This window comes from Sander vitreus, chromosome 3 (assembly GCF_031162955.1).
Source record: "Sander vitreus isolate 19-12246 chromosome 3, sanVit1, whole genome shotgun sequence".
In the NCBI taxonomy this organism is placed as follows: domain Eukaryota; kingdom Metazoa; phylum Chordata; class Actinopteri; order Perciformes; family Percidae; genus Sander; species Sander vitreus.
Genome location: NC_135857.1, coordinates 912501 through 935932, shown reverse-complemented (window position 1 = coordinate 935932; position 23432 = coordinate 912501). Strand labels below are relative to the sequence as shown.

At 41.4% G+C, this 23432-nt stretch overlaps 1 protein-coding gene across 1 annotated transcript in view; it reads right to left on the bottom strand.

Moving 5' to 3' along the window:
- Positions 1-17780: 17780 nt before the first annotated feature.
- nectin3a (nectin cell adhesion molecule 3a) overlaps positions 17781-23432 on the bottom strand; it is a 38161-nt gene continuing 32509 nt past the window's right edge. The window contains exons 5-6 of the mRNA XM_078245580.1: positions 23158-23309; positions 17781-21063 (exon numbers count right to left, since the gene is read on the bottom strand). Of these exons, the coding sequence (XP_078101706.1) occupies positions 20408-21063; positions 23158-23309 (808 nt within the window). The 3' untranslated portion in view covers positions 17781-20407. The remainder of the gene's footprint in view (positions 21064-23157; positions 23310-23432) is intronic.

Sequence of the window (23432 nt, the reverse complement as noted above, 5' to 3'; positions counted from 1 at the left end):
TCATGTTGTAAGCGACACATTTCTGTTTTTTTGTGTGCAGTTTTTACTGTCAAAACTCAAATGTAAAGTAGTAAATGTAGGTGATTTAGCTCTTTTTCACTTTTTAAACTCAGTTTCATAAAACAGGCAAAGTTAGCAATCAATTGACAAACTGAAAAGTAAAAAAAAAAATGTAATGGACTCATCTGAATTATGTCATGAAAGAAAGAATACAAAATGTAATTAAAGCTGCAAGCAGCAATGGACGGGCCCTCGTGCCGCTGCGCGTGTCGGGGTTACTGGTGGACTCTGCTCCTTGCGACCGTGCATTTGCGTGGCACTCAGACAGTGCAAATCGTCACCAATGAAAAGGGAACTCCCTGCTGAGTTCAATGGTACCTCACACAAGACTCTACGTCATACAGTTCATTAGCTGTGAAAAGGGGCGTGGCTTAAGCATAGGGGGCGGGCCAAACCGTCACCAATGAATAAGGAACTCTGCTGAGTTCAATGATACCTCACACAAGGGTCTACATCAAACGGGTCATAAGTTATAAAAAAGGGGCGTGCATACAGCATAGGATCCGGGTCAAACCATCACCAATGAAGAAGGAACTCTCTGCTGAGTTCAATGATACCTCACACAAGACTCTACCTTAAACGGTTCAAATGTTATGAAAGGGGCCTGGGTAAGTGGGTGTGGTTAAAGTATAGGGGGCAGCACAGTATCACATATAGACCACACATTATACACTCACCTAAAGGATTATTAGGAACACCTGTTAAATTTCTCGTTAATGAAATTATCTAATCAACCAATCACATGGCAGCCGCTTCAATGCATTTAGGGGTGTGGTCCAGGTCAAGACAATCTCTTGAACTCCGAACTGAATGTCAGAATGGGAAAGAAAGGTGAGCTAAGCAACTTTGAGCGTGGCATGGTTGTTGGTGCCAGACGGGTTGGTCTGAGTATTTCACAATCTGCTCAGTTACTGGGATTTTCACACACAACCATTTCTAGGGTTTACAAAGAATGGTCTGAAAAAGGAACCTCTAGAGGTCAGAGGAGAATGGGCCGAGTGATTCCAGCTGATAGAAGATCAACTTTGACTCAAATAACCACTCGTTACAACCGAGGTATGCAGCAAAGCATTTGTGAAGCCACAACACGCACAACCTTGAGGTGGATGGGCTACACCAGCAGAAGAACCCACCGGGTACCACTCATCTCCACTAAAAACAGGAAAATGAGGCTACAATTTGCACAAGCTCACCAAAATTGGACAGTTGAAGACTGGAAAAATGTTGCCTGGTCTGATGAGTCTTGATTTCTGTTGAGACATTCAGATGGTAGAGTCAGAATTTGGCGTAAACAGAATGAGAACAAGAATCCGTCATGCCTTGTTACCACTGTGCAGGCTGCTGGTGGTGGTGTAATGGTGTGGGGGATGTTTTCTTGGCACACTTTAGGCCCCTTAGTACCAATTGGGCATCGTTTAAATGCCACAGCCTACCTGAGCATTGTTTCTGACCATGTCCATTCCTTTATGACCACCATGTGCGGTAAGTATGGCGTTTCTAATAATCCTTTAGGCAAGTGTAAGTTTCATGTAAATCGGATGATGTTTGTCATATAAGGCTGATTTCCTGTTGCCAGTGGGGGGCGCTATGACCAAAAGTCAATTTTGGCCTATAAATGTCCTCAGACCTGGACCCTTGTCATTCGTGAGAAATTTTGGCCAAACTGGACAATGTATACTAAAGTTACAACAACTTCTTCGTTCATCGATAAATGCACAAAATGGCCGCCATGCCCCCACACCGTTGGATGAAAACTTTTGCTTTTAATAACTTTTCATCGTTAATGTCTTAAGATGACACAGACCAAATTTGAAGTTGATCTGATGAAATCTCGGGAGGAGTTTGTTAAAGTATAGCAACTTGACTTTTAGGCCTACTTCCTGTTGCCACTAGGGGGCGCTATGACTTTGAGTAAATATTGGCCTTTATTTGTCCTCAGGATTGGACTCTTATGAATCCTTTTCGAGAAAGTTTCGAGCCAATTGGACGATGTACACTCAAGTTACACCCACTTCCTGTTTCAATGGCAAAACGCACAAAATGGCCACCCCGCCACGGCCATTACAAAATGTTTTTCTTTTAATAACTTTTCATCTTTAATGTCGTAAGATGGAACAGACCAAATTTGAAGTTGATCGGATGAAATCTCTAGGAGGAGTTCGTTAATGTGCAAATGGCCAAAATCGCACTAATTTCGAACTTTCAATTCAAAATGGCAGACTTCCTGTTGGGTTCAGGGTATGGCTCCAATGAGCTTTTTTGTACGTCTTGACATGTTACATATGTGTATCAAGTTTCGTGAGTCTACGTTAAATGTACTGCAGGGGCTGAATTTTCTATAACTTTGTAGGGGGTGCTAGCGAACTCGTTTTTGTGCACCTATTCCCGAAAACATTAAAATACGTAAATTTTCACCAGGCTTGAAGCAACCGCCAATTTTGGTGAGTTTTTGAATATGATAAACCCCTCAAAAAGGCACTTAATTTGCCGTAATGGAGGATTTGACATGATCTGATACATTACACCTTCAGTTTACCTTATAAGACCCTCTGTTCTTGCTTATAATAAGATATGGTTTATGACAGGATGAGAGGAACACTTTGAGCTCAAAACCTCACATGAATATGAGATACAGGAGGTAAGATTAATATTTGAGGGCAGGGTTTCAGTGACTCAGGCCGCAGTGTTTGAAATGGATCTGTATTAAGGAAACTAAAGTCATCAATTAGGTTTCATATTTTCTGTACTGCATTGCAGCATTGAAACATTGAGACTGCTGTCCAGATTCAAATAGGAATACAATCTGTGTTTTATTTTAAGGGATAAAAAGTTGTAATATTCTTGTGTATCTTCTGTAAAATGAGGAAACACAGATTTGTTAGCAACACTGTGGCATGGCTTTAGGGATGGTGGTCAGTCAGTCCACAAGTTTGGTCCAGACTGAAATATCTCAACAACTATTGGATGGATTAACATAACGTTTGGCAACATTCATGGACCCCTGATGATGAGTTCTCCTTTAGTAGCTAAAAAGACCGATATTTCCCTCAGGAGTTGGTGGAGACCAAGAGAGTGAATATTGGATTCATCAGGTGGCCAGAAACACAACTCCAAATAAATGATAATGTTGCACCAAACTGCTGTGTGTGTATATGTAAATAGGTTTCTGTTTGCTAATGCCATATCAACTTAAAAAGTGATGATATATCAATGTTGTGTATCAACTTGTTTCTGCCTCCCCCAAGTGGCCAATAAAATCAGTTGTTGCACATTTAAAGATCACAATTTGCATTCATGTACACAGTGGCTTCTCCACAATGAGGAAAACAAAGACTTTTCAACCTCTCAAATCCATTCCCTTATCCATTCAGGCCAGAATTCATCTTTACAAAACAGCGAGCAAGACAGTAGACGAGAGTGCAAAAGAAGACACTTGTTTGTTTTGAAAAGTTGACCAGAACCAACTGTGAGATAATGTCTAAACCCAGAGACACACTTTCTGCACACAGCTGCAACTCCCTGGCCAAAGTAAACCCAGCCAGACCAGACTGCAGTGACCTCTGTCCTCGCTGGTGTCTTGGTTTGGTTGAGATGCACTCCTTTATTATAACACATAAGACTCTCTCCCCCTGTATAATTACTGACTCTCTCCTGACCAATAGCTGTTTAATGACAGCTCGAATCTTGGAAGAAAAAAAGAGCTCTAAACTTCTATTTTGAGATTTACTTTCCACTTAATAATATTGGGGGGGGAACATTTTTGTGAGTAAAGTTGGTGGAGCCAGACGCAGGGGCCAGACAGTTTTATTGCATTGCGGGATTACTAGCTGGCTGAAATGAAAGTGTATCGTCACGGCTACCAGGTCCCTAATCCTCATGGCTGCTGAAGGCCCATTGCATGACCTCTAAAGGTAACACAGCCCGGGGGGGGTTTAGACAAGAACAAACATATACCTCAGCCAAAATAAGAAATGCACCGTGACATTTACTCTGATATCACAACAGGAGACACCATGATATTCAGTCAATTAGGAAAGAAAAGAGCCCTGACTGTGCAGAATGATGAGCAGTTCAAATCAGCTGAGATTTTGTTTGGTTGCAATAAACTTTTCTAATAAAACTGTTCTAATAATAAATAGTAATAATTAGGGCTGTCAAAATAACGTATTCATTTCGATTAATTAATCTGAGGAAAAATAACGCGTTTAAAAAAAAATAACTCCATTCATTAATCCATTCCATGTTGGAGCCGTTCTAGCCACCATTCGACTGTAAAATGAAGGATGGAGACGAGAATGTGCTGCCTGGATCATTAATTGGAACATTTACTTATAAAAATGTTATTCCTGAATAGGGCTGGGTACCGAAATCCGGTGCTAATACGGCATCAGTGCCTTAACGACCGGTAACTACCGGACCGAATAGCAACGCGGATTTCGGCACCTCATTCCGGTGCCACTGATATGTCTGCTCTTCTCTCTGATGCTCTGAAACAGACGTTACAGGAAACAGAAACATTGCTGCATGTGACGCTAGTTAACACTATACTCAACAGCAGCTAACATTAGCCTACCGCTAGCTAGTTAACACTATAATCAACAGCAGCTAACGTTAGCCTACCGCTAGCTAGTTAACACTATACTCAACAGCAGCTAACATTAGCCTACCGCTAGCTAGTAGCTGGATTAAACAGGGTTAAATGCTGACAGCTAACACTAAACGGTGTAAAGTGTGACAGTGTTTTACTGTAGAGGATTCAACACCGGGATGTAACAATCTGCAGCTGCTGTTGGAGAAACTGGTAAACTACAGCCTCGTGGTCATTCAAAGTTGTTGTTAAATGTCCTTTTCCCATCTGGTTGTTGTTTTTGTCGTTCAACAGCTATTTACTAGTGAAATAAGTTATTGTTATAGTTATACATTATTATTAAATCATTTTATTTTGACCATATGGCCTTAGCAATAAACAAGCAGTCTTTAATGTCGCTGACTGTTGTTTAGTACCTTTCTTTTTTTTTCTTTTCAGTTCAGGCACTGTTAAGGCACCGGGCAAAAATTATGTATGTGATTAATTTATATTAATTAATCACAGAGTACGTAATTAATTAGATTACATTTTTTAATTGATTGACAGCCCTAGTAATAATACACAAATACACAAAATGCCACAACAACAAATAACACAGGGATTTTTAGGTGTTATTTATTTAGCCAGAATGTCTCTAGAGATGGAGACTTGGTCAAAACGGTAGCGTGGAGAAGTTAACACACAGTCACACACAATTACTTTACAACAACCACGTAAAATAAAATAAAATAGGACCTAAGGGGCATGACAAATAGCAACATTAATGAAACCTTTTGTTGAATGTTGTTTAAATGGCTGATATCCAGCAGACAAGGAAGTACTCAAATTACTTTAATTAAAACTTAAGTATACGATCCACTAATACCACACTGTAAAAATAGCTATTCAAAATTGCATACAAAATGTACCTAAAGAATAAAATTATTCAATACCATAGTATGTGTTACACTATTATGTATGAGATTCAAGGATAATTATAAGTAATGTATTGGTGTGTATGTAGTATTTCACTGTAGTTGGTGGAGGTGGAGAGCATTTTAATCTACATTATACTATGGGGAACTTTTATATCAATTATTGAATTAGTGAAATTTTGTATCACTTTTGCTGTCAAATTAATGTAGCCAAGCACAAATATTTTCCAATCTAATGTATAAAGTATACAGTAGTAAAATGGAAAATACATTGTACCAGAAAAGGTATAAGTACCTCAAAATTGTACTTAAGTAGTGCTTGATGTAGTTACAAGTTACCACTGCTGATATGGAGGCATTTGTATTATTTACTTATTCATTCATTTATTTCAATTGAAGATTGTAACCTTGGTTGCAAAACAAAAAATACATGTTGGGCCCTGCACAGCAGTGATCCCATTCATACATACATCATGTTACTGGAATCTAAAACACATCAAATGTTTTCTTGCTGACAAAAGGCAAAAAGCATTTCTTTGAATGATATTGAAAACCTAAATTGGGTATGACCTTTTATTTATTTATTTTTTAATTTTTTTTTACAAGGTTATCATAGATATCAAGATATTTGTATGAAGAGGCTTTTTTATTCAATTCCATCTAGTGTTTGAAGGGTAATGTTCTCTACCTTTTGTACTGAATGGGTGTGATTCTTAGAGGTTATATACCATGCTTTTGAGCAATTAAGGTTCATTTGATTTCGTAGAATGACAGTTGAATTCTGTTTAGGGAATAGTTTGGTTTAGGCAGGGGGTGACTGTATAGATAGGTGACTCATCTGCATAGAAATCATTTTCACTGGATCTTCCAGCATTGTTTAATAGAAAGCAGAAACTTTGGTACACCTTTTCTGATCTTTAGGACTTTGGACATAGTAGTCAACACAAACACTTTGGGTTCTGTCTAAAGGTAGTTAGTAGCATAATACCAATTTGGCTTGTTTATTATAATGAAATGGGATTTATTTCCCTCCAAACTGTAGTCAGGTTTCCATACAAATGTATTTCAAATTTTAAAGCTTTAGTGCGTAACTTTTTGATATTAATAAACGTCCGTTACATTCAAGCCATTACTAAATGAGTTGCTACAAAGCTAATTAAGACTACCAGCTCCACACAACTCTCTCTGGATTTGTCAGCATGACTATGTTCAGAAGATTGTGGCGTCCGGTGACTTTCGCGTGCAAAAGCTCAAGTGAAGATAATGACCTCTTCTGAAGAGTCCATAATGTTTTTTTAATCCTCTGTGTCCTCCTTGGCTACTAGCAACTGTGTGGGGGAGGGGTGGAGGCGCGTGCGCGACTACGGAAGGCTTGTATAATGTGGATGCAACAACATCGGTGTTGTCGTTACTTAGAATTCCTCATGGGGGCGACAGAAACTACGCACTCTTCAAAAGAAAATGCAAATGCCTGCTTGTTCCTATCCACTGCCGTTATGTGAATGTAGCAGGTCTCGCTGCCACCGTGGGTTACCCTCAGCACAAATCACCACCAAGACCGACAGTTTCCAAGCAACAGTATTTATTTTGGCTGCTCACACACTTTTAACATAGCTTTCCAACCACAAACCGTGCGCCCCTGTCTGCCCGGCTACTGTCAGTAGCTCACAACTTTTTAACAAAGAACAACCAAAACAATATCTCATTGTGTCCTGTCTCTGTGGTGTATGGCAGTTATCTGAAGGTCCAGCATGCTACTGCATATACAGGGAGAGTGTAATTAGTACAACAATCAGCTGAGACAATCAACTCACCTGGCACTTCTCTCATGATCTATCCCCACACCTCTCTCCACTGCAGCTGATTGCAGACCACGCCCACCTTTACAGTGATTATTAGGAGTTGGTTCATCGAGATGAGATAAGTAGTTGGTGCCAATTCTCCAGTCAGAAATCATTGCAGAAGAAGAGGGCGCAACAACATGACATAAAACGGTGTAAACAATGTAGAAAACTCAAATATAGAAAACTCTATGGAAAGACATTTTTGTTTGTTTCATCCCCATTCCCCACTCTCTGTTTATCAGACCACAAGTGAGACAACAATTAGCTTACTATAGCACACCTTGCAGTCCCGGAGCACCGGAGACCTAAGCGGCTGTAGAAACTTGAATTCAGCCAGCTAAGCGCAAACCCCAGCACCAACCAGCAACAGATCGGGGTTTAGGCTCCCGCCGTTGGGTTTTGTGCTGGCTGAATTCAAGTTGCTAGAATGTTTAAGATCCGTGTCTCGCCGCAGGTCTAAATCTGTGGGAAACACTGCTTGTTTCACGTACGTCATTTATTCGCTAAATATGTTTCCATCCTTTGTCGCATTTTGTTTTTATCGATATCCCAACTTTTCCACCTCAGCGTAAAAACCTTCTTGTGATATTTCAGGACTTTTTTGAAATGACAGCGTTTCTCAGTGTTTTTCATGTGTAAATTAAAATTGCACACAACAACATGTGGATAAAAACACACCTTGTGAAGTGAGGCTGAAGCAGTAAAAACACATGGGAAGCCTGACATCTCAGGAGGAAGTAAAGGTCAAAGGTCAGTATGTATCCTTATTATCACACACACACACACACACACACACTTATCTGAACAGCAAGCATTAACATGTGATTGGTCAGCAGGGAGTAATTTGGAATCATTAGCGCCAATAAAGCCGAGTGTGCATGAAGGTTCAATCTGACAGGAAGGATAAAAAAAAAGGTGGAACAAAAGTGTAATTTGTTGGAAATCCATCTCAACCTGACACCAAGCGGAGAACAGAATGAGGCCTTAGCAGCTTTTATCTAACAGTTCCAGAAATGTAATGAAATTCAATCAACCTTTATTTTCCCTCCTGCTGGCAGAGACAGTGGAAACGTCTTGTTTTGTCTTCAGTTTTCAGTCTTGTATCCTTCCTCTGAAGCGGCGGGGGCAGCAGCCTCCAACTCCTGACCGTCTCTGCGTGAGCGCAGCGCTGGCCAGTGTGAAGTCTCAGTAATTAAGACTTCACGCTGTTCGACTTTAAAAGCTCCTAAATGGGCCTCCCGCCTCTCCTTGTTAAAATAAATGTATTCGATTTGACATGAGTTGGGCTTCACCTCATCCTCGCCTCTCATACAACACACGCCTGTGTTGTGCTGGAACAATAGAGTTCCTTTCCTCCTTTTGTCTCTATCTGCTTTTGTCATCCTTGCTTCTGTATATGACCGTGGCTGTGTTTAATTAAGTCAAAAGTGCCTCTGTTTTAGATGAGGGCATAAATAATTAGGAAGTCAAGTGGTCAATCATGGAACTATTGTAGGAAGAGAAAACAAGTCTGAGACAAACAGAAGGAACAGTAAATACTGTACTTTTTCCTACTGTACCGATCTTTGAAAATGATGGGTGAGTTTTGTTTTTCAGTCCATTATACACTCAATGATCTAGCAAGGTTATTAGTTCAGTTAAGTAAGTTAGGGTTTTATGACTGCTTAATTACCCCAAACCACAAATGTATTGAAATATGTAGTCAGGTCAACATCTTTAAAAATGCCAAAGCCTGTAGTTTTAGGGCCAGATTAACCCTCTAGCGGGCCCCGCTGCAAAAATAAGATGTGGGTCCCTTTTGACCCAGTGTATGTATTAGTTAGTGCTTAGTTTGTGGTAACTTTATGAAGCACAGATTTATTTAGGAATATGTCCAACAGAGGTCAAAACTCCAGCAACACTTGAAGTCTTACTTTATTATGAGACTAATGTGTTTGGCTTGTGGCCTTTCATCAGGGTCATCATGCAACTCATTACACAGAACATTTAAATAAGAGAAAAAAACATTAAAGACAACCAGTTATATACATACACATACATATTAACCAATGAGGTAAATGCCCTAGATAAACACAAGATGAAGTGAAATTATGAAGGCTTTAAAACTCCATACATTGATAAACATCTGAATACTATTAAGAAGTTGTGTACAATGAAATCTCAATCAGAAGGACATTTATGTCAAAGAGGAGTGCAGAGACAATAAGACATTAAATATATGAAAAATATCTCTTAAAAAATCTTTAAAAAATATGAAAGAGCTACATGAAAGGAGACATGAAAATGTTTCGCATGGCAGAGAGATGTTTAACAATTCAACCGTTTAAACCTTTTTTGTTGTTTGTCTTCTTGTTGACAGCTTTCCATGGTTCTGTTCCTAACATACAAGTATTATTATTAAGAACATGTTGCCAGAGAAATATAATGAATTTTCTGATTATAAATGCATTCATGCTTTCATGTAGTGTACCACAGTAAATTAGAGAGAAAGCACGTTGAAATGTCTTACTCCAGAGGGGGAAATGACAAGAAAAGGAAACAAAATGATAGTGTGCTTTTAAGAAAAAAGAAAACAATAAAATGTGCAAAAGATGTTGGTGGAGTCTGTCTTCCAAAAGAAAAACAAGCAGCAGGAACAGACTTTAACAGAATTAAAATATCTCAAATAAAATTGGCTAATATAACAACATAAGTCATGACATTAACAATGCTGTAATCATAATGCTATCTGCTATAGATGTGTACATTCTCTGCCCCTGCAGTAAACCAGAGCCATAAATCAGATATGCTAAGGCCACGCTGATGTTGTTGTAACAAAAAAGCACATGTCCTGACTGTAAGCCTGAGTCCTGCTGATACATCATCCAGCTGAACAGCTGAGTGTGACAGGCTCATCTGTCCCAATCAGGAGAGGTCTGCTTGTTAGATAAAAGACTCCAAGGCTGCAAAACAAAGGTAGCAAACACAAATCATAGCTAAACAGACGTTTAAAACATTATAAAATCCAAACGTTGACTGATTCATAATAAGCTGAGCTTGCAGGGCTTCATGTGAGGTGAGGTTTTACAGCCACTCATTTGCTCCAAGGACTTGGAACAATCAACAACCAGCCTCCGGTGGTGGTCTGCTGGCTGCCGAGCGCTGACACCGGGGCAGGCAGCAGTCACAGGACGAGAGCCGTCACGTGCACTAACGCACACAGCTGGTGGTAGCAGAGTGGAGAGTGGACGGCTGGACCGGCTGTCAGACTGCATCCACACGACCCAATGTCCAACTGTTCACAGGAAGCATGCAGACGGGAGTGCTGGGTGTCTGGTCGGCCAGATTAGATGTCGCTTCTTAGGCCTTCTGGTAGTCGCAGACTGACAGACACAAGCAGGTGAAGGAAACAGAGCTTTAACACTAAAAATAACAACGGAGAATAGAAGACATGCAGACAGACGCACACATAAGTCCTTGAAAGTGATAGATGGGGGGATTCTTATGTCAATATGAAGCATTTTTTAGAAGCGTGGCTCAAGGAATGGCAATGGCGGGCGGTCAGTCGGTCGCTCCACCACTTTGGTCCAGACAGAAATATCTGTTGGATGGATTGCCGTGAAATTTTGTACGGACATTCATGTCCCAAAGAGGATGAATCCTAATGTCTTTAGTGATCCACTGACTCTTCCTCCATTCTAGCACCATTATGACGTTGACACCTGTGGTTCACAGTGAAATATCTAGACTTTTTTTGGATAGATTAAAAGGAAATTTGCTACCGATATTCAAGGTCCTTGGGGATCACCAACGATGGTAATTCCCTGACTTTTCCTCTGGCTCCTCCAGCAGGTCAACATTTTAACAATCCATCCATCCATCCATCTTCATCCGCTTATCCGGGGTCGGGTCGCGGGGGTAGCAGCTCCAGCAGGGGACCCCCAAACTTCCCTTTCCCGGGCCACATTAACCAGCTCCGACTGGGGGATCCCGAGGCGCTCCCAGGCCAGGTTAGAGATATAATCCCTCCACCTAGTCCTGGGTCTCCCCGAGGCCTCCTCCCAGCTGGACGTGCCTGGAACACCTCCCTAGGGAGGCGCCCAGGGGCATCCTTACCAGATGCCCGAACCACCTCAACTGGCTCCTTTCGACGCCAAAGGAGCAGCGGCTCTACTCCGAGCTCCTCACGGATAACTGAGCTTCTCACCCTATCTCTAAGGGAGACGCCAGCTACCCTCCTGAGGAAACCCATTTCGCCGCTTGTACCCTGGATCTTGTTCTTTCGGTCATGACCCAGCCTTCATGACCATAGGTGAGGGTAGGAACAAAACTGACCGGTAGATTGAGAGCTTTGCCTTCTGGCTCAGCTCTCTTTTTCGTCACAACGGTGTGATAAATTGAATGTAATACCGCACCTGCTGTGCCGATTCTCCGACCAATCTCCCGCCTCCATTGTCCCTCACTGCGAACAAGACCCCAAGGTACTTGAACTCCTTCACTTGGGGTAAGGACTCATTCCCTACCTGGAGAAGGCACTCCATCGGTTTCCTGCTGAGAACATTTTAACAATGACATATCTTAACATTTACTGATATAATTGTCACATAATTGTATGTACAGACATTCATGGTTCCCAGACAATGGATTGGAATTACTTTTGTGATCCTGTGACTTTTGCTCTAGCGCCACCAGCAGGTTGACGTGTTTGGTTCAGGGTGAAATGTCTGGGCAACTATTGGATAGATTGTCATTAAATTTAGAAAGGGTATTCATGGTTCCCAGAGGCTGAATTGTAATAACTTTCATTTCTTGATTTCTCCTCTAGCGCCATGAGGTCAAATTTTAAATTTGTCCAATTATGACTAAATATCAGCCTCAGCTGTATGTGTTTAATGCTCATATGTTAGAATGCTAACATGCTAAACTAAGAATGCTAGAATGGATGGTCTGGAGGTACGAGCAAAGGCATGACCTGCCCTATACTGCCTCTGAATGGCTTACCCTGAATGATGCTTGCGTTGCGTTACGATTTTGAGGTGACACATTCCAGAACGCATCGATGCGTCAAATCGATACTAAATGGTAAAGCGTCTGTGTTTGCGTACTTGCGTTCGCGTACTTGCGTTCGCGTACTTGCGTTCGCGTACTTGCGTTCGCGTACTTGCATTCGCGTACTTGCATTCGCGTACTTGCGTTCGTAGTTGCGTGCACCATGTTTCTGCCCTAAGTCTTGTTAAATGCACAATGTAAACTTCCTCCAGGCGCCACCCATATTTTTCCAGCATGTATAAAGTTGCAGGTCCAGTCCATTCCTTTAACCTGCTCCATTCAATTGTGTGTTGTTTCCTTTTTATACAGCCTACGAACAATTCCCAGGGAACATTGCATTGTTTTGCTGGGATTAAAATTCACTGGAGATTATATCTGCTCCAGCACTGCAGAACAATGCTAGGGGATGTGGGGGTCTCCCTGTCACGGCCTCAGTAAGATGGCTGCCCACCCATTCTGATCAGAGCCTGTGGCATGCCATGAGCCCAATTAGTACCTCATCCATAAGAAAAAGTCAGAGCCTCATTTGTAAAACCATATAACTGTCTACCCCTTGCACTCCCAACATGTGTGTGTTTTTGTCTTTAAAGGTGCCTGTTACAGTAGTGGGTGGCAGAGATGGTCAGTCTGCCAAAAGGAAGAACGATCCTATGGATGTTTTCTTACCGTCCTCACGACCCTATCTGTATGCTTACATCTTATTTATTAGGCCACAGAGAAAACCACTCTGTCATTCCAGTTTAATTTCACATTGTGCAATAAGATATGCTGCTCTCAGTAGTTTTCTTTAAACTGTCTCTGGAAAACTTTCTGAGTCAGCAGAGAGAAACACAGCGCTTCAGAGCAGCAAGCTTTTCCACGGCGGCAGAGCAAGCTGGGAACACAGGATCTGATCTGTGAATGGGCCTCAGTGCAATCTAGAGCAACAATGTGGCTCATCACTGAAAACCTTCATTGTCTTTGCTCTCGGGTCTCAGAGGAGTCTCTGCACAAAGAGGGTTTTGTTACGGTGCCCAACCTCTCGGCATTCAATCTGCAAACAAGTCAAATTCCCTGCTTAAAGGTGATGCATGTAGGAGGGATTATAAACAAGTCATGATTCAGATAAGAGCTATTTCTCACTTTGGCTGTAGTGAGATGTTTTATCAGAAACATTTGATAAGTATTTCTGCATGTGATAAAAAATAAACCTACAGGAAGTGTTTTCAACACTGCAGCATGAAGGCATCTTCTGTCATGTCTGTGATACACTGCATAATTTAAGTGCTCCCACTGTACATCAGTACATCACAATGAAAACCCCACACTTGTGGCTTGTAAATCACAAAAGGCGGTGTGAAACGGCAGTAGTCTGCAGACGGAGCAGAGGTCACGGGCTTTTTCTAGCTCCATTCTTCATGGTTTTTGTGGGTTTTTTTGGTTTTTGTTTTTACAAACCTTGAAAGAGGAATGGAAAGGTTTATTTTACTGTTTGTTTTTGTTTGAATTGCTTGGACTTTGTATTTCATATATACTGTATATATAGCAAATAAATTATTGAAAAACAATGAAAGAAAAACTAAAGATTAGCCTGAGACTTGCTCTGCTTTATGCCATCATCTAAAAATAAAACTGTTCACAAAAAATCTCAATAATCCTTTTAGTAGCTGTCTGATGTTCAAGGTTCCTCAGCAGAAAGAGTTTGCCCAATTGTCATCGTGAAATGTGTAGAAAAATCTGTCTTTAGTCAAGTCAAGTGGGTTTTATTGTCATTTCAACCATATACACTGTGTATAGGGAAACGAAACAACGTTTCACCGTGGATCAAGTGGTGTTACACATTTAAAATATATGAAAACGACATTACATACAAACGAAATTCGAGACAGGCTACATTTAGTGCGCAGACATTATAGATTTTACATAAAGTGCAATTACTACTTAAAGTAGAGCATTTAAGACACACAGACAAGGGACAGGACAGACAACAGACAACAAAAGACAGGGCATAAGTAGACTTGTAACAGAGCATTGGTTGAGGTAGGATATATATAGAGTTTTAGCAGCATAAAAAAGATGCAAGAGTGCATTTCAGTTCTGTGTAAAAAATTTGAATCATATTTTTTTGTTCAACAGTCTGACTGCTTGAGGGAAGAGCAACTAAATGCTCCACTATGTTCATCAGCTAGTTACTACATTTGTCTGCTGTTTGGTGCTGAGCAGGTATATAATAAGTAAATAATTCATTCATATCAATTAAAAATCAATAATAATCTCATAAAAATGAAATAAAACATCTGCTTCTCACTATTCTCTCATAAAGGGACACCACTGTGGCTGCTGCCCTGAAGCCTCACACACTTCACACCGAGAAGAGGGCCAGCGAGGCCGCAGGCCATGTGACAACATTTTTGTTGTAACTGCTCCGCACTCTCCCACCCTCTGCAGCATTTCATTATTTCCAAACCCATGAGCTCAAACAATTTGACTGTTGAGCTCAGTCAGCTGTGGCCTTTGAAGTGAGCTCCCCGGTGCTGCGTTCGTGTTCATTAGCTAACAATCAGTGTTTTTGGAGAGGAGGAGGAGGAGGAGGATGGTAGGAGCACAAAATAGAAGTGCCAACCTCTCTTTTTATTTCTCCAGTGTGAATTAATAAATCATGAAAGGTGACGAAAGAAAACGACACCGCCGGAAGAAAACAGCCATTTTTACAAGAATAGTTTCTAAAAGTTCAAGCTTGATGCAGAAACCCCTCTTGACTTTAACATCTTTGGGTGGGGTCTTAAAGAATGTTGAAAGGACCCGCTGCTGTTTTATGAGGAAACAAAACTAAACACATTTGCTGACGGATTCATTAAGTGCGAGAAAATGCCCCTGCAGCCATCTGCCAAAGACGAAGAAAGGAAAAAAGGAGAGGTAACCCAAGCCCACCAACACAGCCTTATTTACCCCACACGGCCTGCACAAACATGCAGATGGTAGCAGTGATGGATTAGTCCGGGGTCATCCCAGTCAGGCAACACCATGACAATAAAGTGAGTGCTTTTGGGCCGGGGCGACGTGGCCGCTGAAGTGATGAAAGTGAAGTCCAAGAAGGGAGATTTCTGCCCAACATGCCACAGGAGATTAAGTATCTGGTTTCTCCTCCTGCTCTTAATCTGGACCAGAGGGGCGATTGTCACTTTGCTAAACAACACATACTGATAGTGTTCCTATCACCTCCAAAGCCAGGTTAACACTAGGGATTAAACACAGGCACTTAGAGTGGAAGGGCTCGGATTAGGGGTGTCATTGTAAATTCCTTTGTAAATGTTTTGAGGGCATAGTATCAGTGTTATAAGTTGACAATATTCAAGGAGACATCTAACTCTCTGAGGACTGATGGATGACAGGAGGGAGTTGTGGGTGGTCAGCAGCCATCCGGCCCATGCAGGTGAGACAGAAAGAAAACGGCAGCCTCACTCGCTTCCCTCTATGAACCGGTGATGAAGAGGGTGCTGAGTTAGACAGGATGGAGAGCTGTGTGAAATGGGTCAGTTAGTTCCTATCACAGGTGTGGACAGTAGAAGAGGCTGAAGGTGACAGAGACTGATGGCCACTGGTCTAAAAGACTGGAACATCTTACCTACATACTTTGTATGGCAGAGAAGAATCTATCTATCTATCTATATATATCATTTTTATTTTTCAAACCCTGTAATTAACTATTGTTTTTTATTATCAATCTGTCAACTTTGTTTTCCGGTTAACTGAGTAAACATTTAGTCCAAATGCATCCATCACATTTTACCAGGTTCCATGGTGACGTATTAAGTTTGCTTGTTTTGTCCATGCAACAGCCCAAACATATTCAAATTACAGCGATATCAAACTCCTCATATTTACCACCAAATAAGTGAATTTGCCTAGTAAGGGATTGTAAGTGAAACAAAATGCTACTCACGAGATGCAGCTGAAAACCCTGGAAGAAATCTAGCAAGTGGAAGTTGAGCCATTGCTGTCCTGACGTTAAAATCATTTTTTGACAGACTTTTTAAGGACTTCTCGTCGATGTTGACCTTTAAAACAGCAGACGACAAAACAATCTCATCTCAAGGTCCATTTAGTATAGCTTTCCTGACTTTTTGAATGAGATACACTAAGCACCTGCAAATCAATGACAACTGGGAAAACTCCATCTGCTGAAAAGGTTTGTGGGATACGATCGAAAGCTCCAGAACAGCTACACTACTAAATGGACCTTGTGGTGAGACTGTTATGTAGTTACTAGTCTTTCCAAGGTAAATAATTAACTTTCGATCTTAATTGTAACGTTGATGTTTTGCAAGTATTTATTGTCACTACAAACTACAACCTGGTTATATACATACTATCAATACATATACATATACTGTAAATTGCTTTTTGTAATGTAGTCCTCCCCTGTACCTATCTGTAAAGCTTTCAATAGATATGACCAATCTAAAATATTATATTAACACAGTATTCATCTAAAGAAAAAAACTGATGTAAATTAAAGAACTTCATAAAGGAAAATAAAAATGTCCTCTCTGAAGCAGAATCCCAGGACACATTTGAGTGCAATAATGAAGGTCTTTTAATGCAAACAAAGGAACAGAATACAATCTACTGCACTTTCATCTGATTCCTGTGAGACATAAATCATACAAAAATAATTGGTCAGAAACAGAAAATGCAGTACGTTATCATGAGACAGTAGCTCCTCCAACACACGTCAGACAAACTAATACTCTGTGAAAATTACAGACCTCATACAAAAAATAAGATTTTTTTTCAATAATAATAAAAAAAACAGCCAGCATATTTACAGGACAATATTTTCTATGAATCTGGCTTGCCTAAATTCCCAGTGAAACTTTACTTAATACAATTGTCTCAGTAACGAACTTGTTACATGTGTCCTTTCAAAGTGTATAAGGCATGACAATTAACCTCGTCTATTCTGATGTCTTGATAACAGATCATTTTAAATATCAAGATGGAAGATGTATTAACGGACCAGTCAGTCCTCCTCTTTATTGATATCAATATCCTTTATATTAATGCTTGTCATTTTTCAAAGTTTCTGTGCATTGCTCAGCCCGTCTAAGGCACCAACTATTCAGTAGGAGAGTCCAGAAAAAACTACATGAGCATATAAATCAAACAGCTAATCCTACGCTAACCTATTAGCCCTATGTACATGTATATAAACATTAGTGATGAGAAATAATGAACGTAGTAGGTACCAAATAACTTAATATACATGCAACCAGTTGGTGAGTGATCCAAAAGGATAAAGGACTTTACAAAACATTCATCACTTCAGCTCATTTTGCTTTTGTCAAACAGTTGTTGGAGAGATGGTTTTCAGAGCAGAGACAGCAGCTTGCATGAAGCGACTTTAGCAAATAAGAAACGAGTTGGCAGCCATGAATCAGCCATAGTATGAAAAATGTGTATATATCACAGAGTTTGAGCACTTTAGTTGCCAAGTGAAAAAAGAAAAAGCAAAAAAGAAGTTAATTAAAAAGCTGAAGGTTTGAGGCGAGGACTGCTCTGTGAATGTGGGCTGCAGTGGCAGATGTGTGGCGGCTGGGTGCGTGTGCACCACAATGAGAGTGGGAGAGAGATTAAAGTAGTTTATTCTCAGACATCTAAACCTTTCGACCAAAGCCCTGGCATGGGAACACCAGGGTGGAGAAGGGTTAAAAAAAATAAAAAATAAAGAGAAAATGTGCACCCACAATCTATAAAACCCCAATAAGAAAGAAGACCTCAGAAAATACCCACCCCCCCTCATGTCCTGACTGTAATACACAAATATGGTTCCTTCTTCTAGCAACAAACATCCTGATTGACTAAACAGGGATCTTTCCAAAAAGGGTTACGCTTTCCCTTTCATGTGAGGCCACTTTGATCCATGTATCATTCCTGAGGGAAAAAAACCCAGAATCTCTAAGTGGAAAAGAGTAAGGTCAAATCAAGCAGTGAGAGATGAGATCATTCATGATGTCATCTCTTTTGTTTTAACTGAACGTCACTAGGTTTGTTGTTTGTAGCGGGAAAAAAATCCCTTTGGGAGCCATTACACAGACGGCTCTAACCTACATGGTTCTTAAACAGATTTTTTCACTCATGGATTAAATTTCTAGTTTCCATGATCGCTGTATATCCTCAGAGGAGAGACTGAGGAGCCAAACCCCAACATTACAGCCTGTTCTGTGATCAGTAGTGATGTCAGCCGCACACAATGTTTCCAACTGGGCTGCGAGGTATTCGCGCAATCATACTTCAAACATACAAACTAAAGCTAAGGGATCAGTTTATCAGTGCCCTCTTCTTCTGTGCACATGCCTTTTTTTGTTTGTTGCTAATTTACCATCATGAATCACAGCGCGGAGTGTCGAGCGGGAGCAGCGAAACTGTTGGTGGTGTATGGAGCCACATAATATCCGATGATGACAGCTGTGATAGTCACATCTGGTATTTATAACTCATTGCTTTGATCCCACGTTTAAAATAAAAACTATAATGACCAATTGGTGTTTGTGTGCAGACAGAAATCAGAGGATACAGAGGAGGGAAAATGGGAAAGACAGCGATGCAGCCTGTTATCATGGCTAAGTGGAGAGGGCCAAAGCCTGGTAGGCTTCCTTTGATGTTTACTGTAATAACAGAGTTGTGCTTTTTTACTGCAAGGAAGTGACTGGATTAACACATTTCAATAATGACAATAGTGTATTTGGTAAAGTTATAAACCTTCAGATTTTCATAAAAAAACAACAACATTGTTGATACGGTTTATGGTAGGCTTTAGGAGTATTCATCTCTCTATAGTTTTTATCAGTAGTGGCAGAGTCTGCCATTCCCACACTAGATTGCCTTTCTAAACTTGAGGGATTCAGAGAAAACAATGCATGCATGTGATCCAGTTCGGGGTGGCTTTTATTGTCAAGCAACCACAGGAAATGGAAAGTACTTGTCACTGCAGTTAGCACTGAACGCAATCGTTCATCACAAATACACCTACAAAGCATGACAACTGTAATTTTCTGCATTTGTTTTGTCGGCGGACTATTTTAAATTTTTTTAACAAGATTCACCAGTTGCTCCTCTTGTAAAAGTAGCTGCTCAACGAGTGTTTGCTGCGGTATTAAACCACACTGCTGTCACTACGGTAACCACGGGAGAGATATCTGTAAAATAAATAAGCTGAACTGAAGCTAAAAGTACTTCCACAGGGAGTGGCCTCTCTCTGTCAGCTGACAGGCAGACTGAAGATAAGCCGAGTTTGAGGTTTACAAGAGGTTTTTCTTTGTAATGTACTAGCATCAGTCAGTCAGTTTGTTTGTCAGTGTAATTCTCCCTTTTAATCACGTGACTGACAAACCTTCCCTTTTACTTGATGATACATCTTGTTTTTAAACAACACATGCAATATAATTTGCTTTATATACTAGTTGCAGCCATGATAAACATTTCAACAGTATGAAAACGCCATAAGCAATCAAGAAACCATTTTGAAAAATGCCACAGAAGTTGGAAGGTTTTATAAGAGCAGAGTTCAGTCGGTCAGGGATATAAATACTTCACTAACAAGGGTCTGAACACCTGACCTGTGTTAAAGACACAAACAAGCAGAATACAAAACCTCATTCACATCCATCCAAACTTCACTGTATGCCAAAGCCTTTTAAGCCTGATAATACCAGCCACAGATAATATCACTGAGGCGTTCCAACGTATTTGTAGCTCCTTGAAAAGCTACAAAAGTGTAATACAATCCACATACACGTCCTTAAGGTTAAGTGGTTACAATCAAGGCAGAGCAGTATTGTTCAAAGAGCTCGTTGTGTAACTGAGCTGAGAAATTGTATTCATCCTTTAAGTGAAATAACACCTTTAACGATATTTATATCTGTCACTTGTTAAATCATTCTCAGTCAGTCGTTTGAATTTCGTCTGTTTTTTTTCTCCCTTCGCTCTTCTCCTCAAACATACCACTCCCTGCGTGAGATCACAGATCCGTCCATGTGGGACACGTAGTCGCTATCTGTACCATTGTCATAGCAGTCCTCCGGGAGGTAGGGGGAGCCGTTGGCCACTATGGTGCTGTGCACAGGAGGCCCACAGGGGTGCATGTTCTGGGTGTTGTAGTGATCTGGGTAGTAGTTTCCCTCCTTGAGGCCCCGGTGTACCTCGCCCCTGTCGGCCCAGTCGTCCCTATCCTTGTGGTCGGGGATGTAGTCGGGGTAAATGATGTCTCCAACCAGTTTGGGTTTCAGCTCCTGGCTGCCTTTGCTCGTCTTGTCCCCGTAGACCTCCTGCAGCTCGTGCGGCTGCAGCACGTCCAGCTGGGACTCCTTCTGCATGTCCGAGGGTCCCAGGTACTGTTTCGTGTAGTAGTCTCCTCGGAAGGTCCTGCGCTGTCGCATGAAGCAAGCCCCGCCGAGGATCAGCAAGAGAATCAGGAATAAAACACCGCCTACGGCCCCGCCAATGATAGTGCCCAGGCTGCTGTCGGGTAGGGATGCCACAGTCGGGGAGGTAAACAGGGCTATCCGCTGGTCCGCGGCGGTGCCGGATCCAGAGGTGTCGCGGAGGAGCGATGCAGTGGTGCTGGGGCCGGCCGTGGTGGGGGGAGGATCTGCAGAGCGAACATGTGATGAAAAGATTTAAACAGAGAGGAGAAACAGCAGATGGAGTGAGAAATCATAAAAATGAAGAAGGGGGAAAAAAGGCCGCACTTTATGTTCTGAAACGACTGGCAAAGCAAGTGTGAATGGTTTTTAGATTAATTTATAGCAACACTGTACAGTGTGGAACAGAGGCATGCCTCTCCTGAGACTAAAGCATCTGTTGAAAGCTGTGCTGTAGAGCAAAAAAGAAGGAAATGAGAGGGGCAGAAAGAGGTTAAGTGTTAAATGTCATTGTGTGTGTGTGCATGAGAGAAAGACAGAGAGGGATAGGAGGACAGAGGACATGCACTCATGAGCATCTGAGTGAGCGTGATTGGCTCTCCCCCCTTTCTTTCTAAAGCCTTGCTGTGGGGAAGTCATGTGAGAAGATGAAACGCCGTGTGATCGATGTGAGGTTCCTGCATCTGATTTGTCCTCCGGTGGCTGGCGTTTGTGATAGCAGCCAGAGTCGGAGAGGAAAGGATAAGTGTCTCCATTTTGACCTGCAGCCTCTGGGGCTAAGAGCAGCCTGATACCACTAGTCGATCTCTGCACAGGCACATCAAAGGCCTGACTATGAAGCAATAGGACTCGCACTAATAGAGGTCAGCATCTCCACGCGGTTTTTAGGTACTAGTTAGCAAAACCGGATTCTCCGTGGAACTGTAATCATTTTCCACAATTTGTGTAACTGAGTAAGAGTGTAATTACCTGCAATGATACACCGTGTGTGAGCCTGAGGATCATGGCTCAAGTAAAAAGCATGAGAGAGGATAATGGAGACGGATCAAGGTCAGTGAACTGATGTACTGGCAATCGTCTCCTTCGTCAGTCACTATCAATCCCACCCTGCAGCGCAACATTTTGAACTTGTTTAGTTATTATGAGCATCTGCAACCATGTAGCTGATGATCCGACGAGCAGCCAAAAGCCACACGGCTGCACAGACAACAGGGAATGTGAAACAGCTACACCGAGCAGCCGTGGAGGGGGGAGGGAATATAGCTGAGCTCAACCTGGCTATCTCCACGGGTGGTGGAAGAGAGAGGAAGCATCCCCAAGTCTTAATATTTGACAAGAGAAGCAAGATAATTGCTCAGTGCAAGTCCATCCTGGACAGGATGTCAGCTGTGCTTTGGTTTGGAGCAGGACTCCAAACCAGGCGTGTACACAGATGGAGTCTGACAGCCTTTTTGCTTCTCCAGCGCTTTCCTCTGAACAGTGAGAAACTAAAAGGATTGTGTGTGTTAGCGGGGTTCACGTCCAAAACCACCAGTTGCTTTGTTTGGAAAAGGATTAAAAAGGAGCAGAGGAGAAATGAAAACAAAAAGAGATGCAGAGTTCTCAGGATCCACGCCCCTGACTTTGCAATAATGAACTCAAGTAGCAAAGCATGGACAGACACAGGAAGCAGACGGGAGTACTTTAGTATCCTGTGAGTTTTTCTGACAAGCAGAACTAACAGCTTTCAACTAGCTGGCTATTAGTTTGAATCCATGAAATTTTGTAATTAAGCTTAATCACATTTCATACAGAACAGCTTATACAATATACTGTTGAATAACAAACGTTACGAAATACAAACACATACTTCTGTGTACTGCAAATCTGTGAACACAATTCACTATGTCCCGCTGTGAAACCTGACCTTAAAGAAAACCAAGAAGAAAAAAAAAGGCTACATGGGTGCATACTTTGCTGAACCAGCAAGGGTAAACACCCTCTTCCTTATCCGAAAAATCTAATGTTGCCAAAACCACAACACTGGAAACGTTTGGGACTCATACTCTTTATCTGCACTCCGTGCTCCTGTGTTCCCAGGAATGTGTGAAAGTGGATCTGGGTAGGGACATTTATATGGCAGCTTAGCTCTGCTAGAAGTGTTGAACTGCGGGCTGATCGTACTGAGAGGGTAATCTTACATCAGAGAGGCACGATGAATGTCAAAAGGCACAGATTGCTATTTTAACCTCAGGTGTTAAAAAGAAATGTATTTAAGTAAGCAAACGATTAAAAAAACATCCAATAGGGTTAGGGAAACTGAGTGAAAAGTGGAAATGTACCTTGTACCCAGAGGTTTACATCTTGACTGCGGTGACCAATGTCGTTTATCACTATACAGCGGTACACTCCAGAGTCATTGCGCTCCAACGGGCGAGTGAAAGCAAAGCTATTGTTTGATTTCTCAACACCCTCGGGCATCAATCTATCCAACCTGTGCAGAAATAAAACATTATGTGAATCTCACAGTGTACTGTACAGCATACACAGACCAGCATACAAAGACTCAAAGAAATATATAATGTTGTTACTGCATGTTTCAAAGTCTAATTGAAAA